Here is a 4,424-nt window from a genome sequence, read left to right on the forward strand (position 1 = left end):
CTTCTTGGGACTGTAGAACAAAGCCCTGCTTCCCCCTGTGGATTGGCACAGAATTTCACCAGGTGTGGGCACCCCAGGGTGGGTTTGGGCTGGGCAGAGGGCCCAGGAGCCTTTTGGAGCTGCAGCTTTTCCAGCTGGGCAATGGGTTGCAAAGCTGGTGAGTGAATGTTGCAGGAGGACTGGGGAATAGGAACAGGGAGCTGGCTGGGAGCAAGGAAATCCATGATTAATGTTTGTTTAGGATCTCTGGGTCCTGTCTGAGCCTCTAAAGGCAGTGACTTTTAATTAAATTGATTTTGTTTTTAAACTTGAAGTTGTGGCGTTGTCTTTGCTGACAGCAGCCCTTTGTGGGGGGAGGAGCACTCAGCTGCCCCTCAGCCAGAAAAGCTGGGAATCCACTTTTCTGCCACCCTCTCCTCCCAGCTTGGCTTTGCTGACATCTGAAAAATGACTTTTCCTCTCTCTGAATGCATAATTGGTTATTTATCCACAAACCATGGAGTGTGTACTCAGTGTACCTGACCTAGAAAAAACCAGATTAGTCAAGACCTGTCCCAGCAGATGTGAGTGTCAGTCATCATGTGATCTCCATATAATTTATGAGGACTTAAATTACAAAATAATGGATCTTTTCAGTTGGCATTTTGGCACAGGATGATAGGATTACATTTTATGTGAGAATATCCACCGCAGCTCTTGCCCCATAAAACTGCAAACAGAAATTTGTAAGCATTGGCACTGGTTTGCTTCCCAAAAAGACACTCATTATGCTGGGATTACAGGCAGGCCATGGATGTGGGGCCTGGAGCTTGTCCAGTCCCAGGCAGTTCTTTCCCTTCTCTCTTTCACCATTTCCTTCAGAAGCCCAGACAGTGGTTTCTAGCCTGGATTTTTCTTTCTTCCCTTGGATTTTACCAGAAAAATCAGGTCTGTGGAGCTCACCCAGAGCAGAAGGTGTCTCAGGACTTTGGAAATGAGAGGTTCTGCAGCCACCAGACATGAGAACAGCCCTGTCCCACAAAGCTCCCAAACCCCACAAACTCTGGAATCACTTCTTGCTTTGCAAGAGTAAAGCAGCAGCTTTAAAATAAGATTTCCAAGCTGGCAGTTGGATGTTGCCTGCTGAGAACAAGCTGAGTGTAAACAGGTTTCTCATCTCTGTAAATCTGCATTAAGCAGGGCTTTTCCTCAGAGAAGAGCATTTTCTTATGTTCCAAATAATTTTCTTGCAAGTAGGAAGATGTTTTCAGGCACAGGGTGGGATTCTTGGGGCTGTCCTGTGCAGGGCCAGGAGTTGCACTTCCATGATCCTTGTGGGTCACTTCCAGCTCGGGATATTCTGTGGTTCTAAATGCACCCTTCCGTATTTTACTGAATCCTTCTTATTCTTGCTCCTTCTCTCACCCCTAGAAATGAAGTTTGTTAATGAATTCTTCCTGCTCTTTTTCCTTCCCTCTCTCATCCCTAAAAATGCAGCTTGTGTCTCATAAGTCCAGTTCCTGGCAGGGTTTGGGATGGGGGGCCCCATTTCTCACAGAGTTTGGGGTGTGTCAGAGCTGCTGATGGTTCTCTGCCATGGGATGAAGGATTTGCTCCTCAGGGAGAGCCCTGCCTGGCAAATCCCTCTCTTTCCTTTTGATCTGAAGGGAGCAACTTCTCTGAAATGCACACATTTCATGGCATGGGTTGAGATGGGCTGATCAGCCAAAGGAAATATGGATTTTAAAATTCCCTGTGAAGACTTTGGGTCCAGTAGGAAAGGGGCACAGGCAGGAAAAGTGACAAGGCACTGGTTAAATGGAAATTTTGCTGCTTCCTAAAGCCCAGCTCATCCCTTAGGCTGGAGGTAAACCTTTCCCAGCTGCTGATAAATTCCCTGTCACTGCCTATCCCTTGTCCTGCCACACTGACCTCATTCCACCAACTTTTGTCAACGATCTCTCCCTGTTTTCACATTCTTCTGCTCCAAAGTGCAATTGTCTGCGGGCTTAATCTCCAGAAAAGCTTCCCAGGCCAGAGCTGTGTGCAAGTTTCCAGTAAATATTGCTGTAACTCAGAGCTGAAATAGAATATTTTTGGCTGCTCTCATGCTCTCTGTGTATAATGAGTTGATCATATGCTTTTCTCCAATAACTGACATTTTAAGGCTGAAATAGAATCATTTTTGGGGTCTCTCAACCTTGGTTAGCCACTGACTTCTTTATTCAAAGTGAATGCAGTGCTAAATAAATATTCCCTTGGAAGCATTAACATTTTACAACTGAACTCTTCTCACACTTAAACCTCTGTTGCTTTAAATGATCACATTTGAGGTGCTGCTCTTGTATCTCACGAGGCTTCATCAGAGAGACTTAAAATAGAGTTGAGTGGAAAACATCTGCTCAATTAATAATTTGTCTCTTTTTTGGCAATAATTCCCTAAAAGTAGCTTTGCCATGGTAATGTAGATTGCTGAGCTAACAAGTTGTAACTTTATATTTTTTCAAATGAAATTGTTCTCCTCATTTCTGTTTCTTACACTTAAGCATGAACCAGCCTGGGAAGGGCTGTAGAGCTTCAAACACGAGCCAAGAGCTGGAGAAAGGAACCAGGTGGTAAAATGCAACACATACAAATAATTAATTTTCCATATATTTCTGTAATCTATAAAAAGAAAGGTAATAAATTAATTGGAAAACAAGACAATATTGCTGTAACCAGCTAAGAAAAGAGTGCAGCAAACTGGTTTTGGAGTTACCTTGAGGCCCTAAATACCCATTAAACAATCACAGATCCTCCTTTAATTGGGTGCTGTGACACTTCTTGTCCATATTTCGGTGGGATCAGCACTCCTGGGCCCTCGGCTGCCTCAGCTTCTGTATGGGAGCTTTGCCCTTGGAAGAACTCTGGGGTTTCAGGCCCTTCTCCTGCTGACTTTTCAGTCCAGCCCTTCCCAGAAATAGTCATAAAATCCCCTGGGATATAAAAACCCAGGTGCAACAAATCATTAATGAGCCCTTTACTCCTTCCCAGAGGTGGCATAAAAAATAATCAAATAAATTAAATGACAGCTTAATCTGATAAAAATGAAACTTCATCTTTCAAAACTGTAGTAATAATTATCTTTTTTTTTCTTATTATCTTTTCTGTCACCAAGCCAGTCTTTTTGCCTAACTGCTAAACAATTATTTACACTTCAAACCTCTCCATAAATTCCAGTCTCTAGGAAAACCAGGCTCTGCACTCTGGCAGTGGAGTAAGGAAAAGCCACAAGCTTTTATTATGCCTTTGTAAGCAAACATACATATTGTGGGAAGTTACTGAGTTAACATATGAGGATGCACCTGCAGAAGGCAGAAATATTGGCAGGAATCTCTAAAAAAATGAAATTTTTTCTTTCCCAACTGGTCCCATGTCAACTGCTGAGGGGGAAAATGCCAAATGTTGGCATCTTCTGGTTAAAGAAGCTGTTCTGCTCCCTCCTGAGTTGATGCATGTGTTGTAGCCTGTCCATAATCTCCAAAGGGAGATCCATTGAGATTTTCACACTTTGTGTTCACCTGTGGAACGTGATGGGACCATCCCAGTGCAAGGATCTGTCATCCCCCAGCAGCTTTTCTTCATTAACCCCACGTGTGAGCCCCCATTTTCTGGAGCTGCTCGTTGCCACGTGGTGTTAATCAGGAGTTAATGGGGGGTAACTCCCTGTGTAAACATCTCCCTAGAAATGGGATTCAGATGTGGGATCTCCTCCGTTGGTGATGGCCTGGTCACTGATCTCATCCTGCGGCGCCGGCAGCGCTGTCTTTGTGAGCGGCATCTCTGTCTTGAAGAGAGAATCCATTTTGATCTGGGTTTTGATGTTGAAGGACTTCTGGAAGGACTCGGAGGTGAAGTAGTAGATGAAGGGGTCGAAGCAGCAGTTGAGGGTGGCAATGCACAACGTGATGGGATACATGGTCCTGGCAAACCTCTCCAGGGAGCAGTTGGCGATGGCCTGGGAGCGCACGAGCGCGTACAGGAACAGGATGGAGTTGTAAGGGACAAAGCACACGACGAAAATGGCCACGTGCACGATGATCATCTTCAGCACCTTCTCCTTGTTCGTCCCAATCTGGGACAGGGTGGCCGGCTTCCGTAAAGTCCGGAGAACCAGCGAGGAGCACGTGAGGTTGAGCAGCAGAGGGATGATGAACCCCACCACCTCAATAAATATGGTGATCTTGGACAGGTAGGTTTTCCAGATCCTTTTGGAGAACCCTTCAAAACAGGTGGTGCTGGTGTTGGACACGTTGGTGGTGGAGAAGAGCGAGGCTGAAATTCCGCCGCTGAGGACCAGGATCCAAACACCGGCGCAGACAATGGCGGAATTCCTCCGGGTGCGGATGGTGCGGGAGCGGAAGGGATACACGATGGCCAGGAAGCGATCCACGCTGATGCAAGTC

The 4,424-nt window shown here is 45.6% G+C and overlaps 1 protein-coding gene across 2 annotated transcripts in view; it reads right to left on the reverse strand.

Moving 5' to 3' along the window:
• Positions 1 to 2,600: 2,600 nt before the first annotated feature.
• Positions 2,601 to 4,424, reverse strand: part of LPAR4 (lysophosphatidic acid receptor 4) — a 12,415-nt gene continuing 10,591 nt past the window's right edge. For both annotated transcript variants that reach the window (XM_005423293.2, XM_005423294.2), the window contains exon 2: positions 2,601 to 4,424. This exon is cut by the window's right edge and continues 461 nt beyond it. In XM_005423293.2, the coding sequence (XP_005423350.1) occupies positions 3,701 to 4,424 (724 nt within the window). In that variant the 3' untranslated portion in view covers positions 2,601 to 3,700.

This window comes from Geospiza fortis, unplaced genomic scaffold (genome assembly GCF_000277835.1).
Source record: "Geospiza fortis unplaced genomic scaffold, GeoFor_1.0 scaffold29, whole genome shotgun sequence".
NCBI lineage: Eukaryota > Metazoa > Chordata > Aves > Passeriformes > Thraupidae > Geospiza > Geospiza fortis.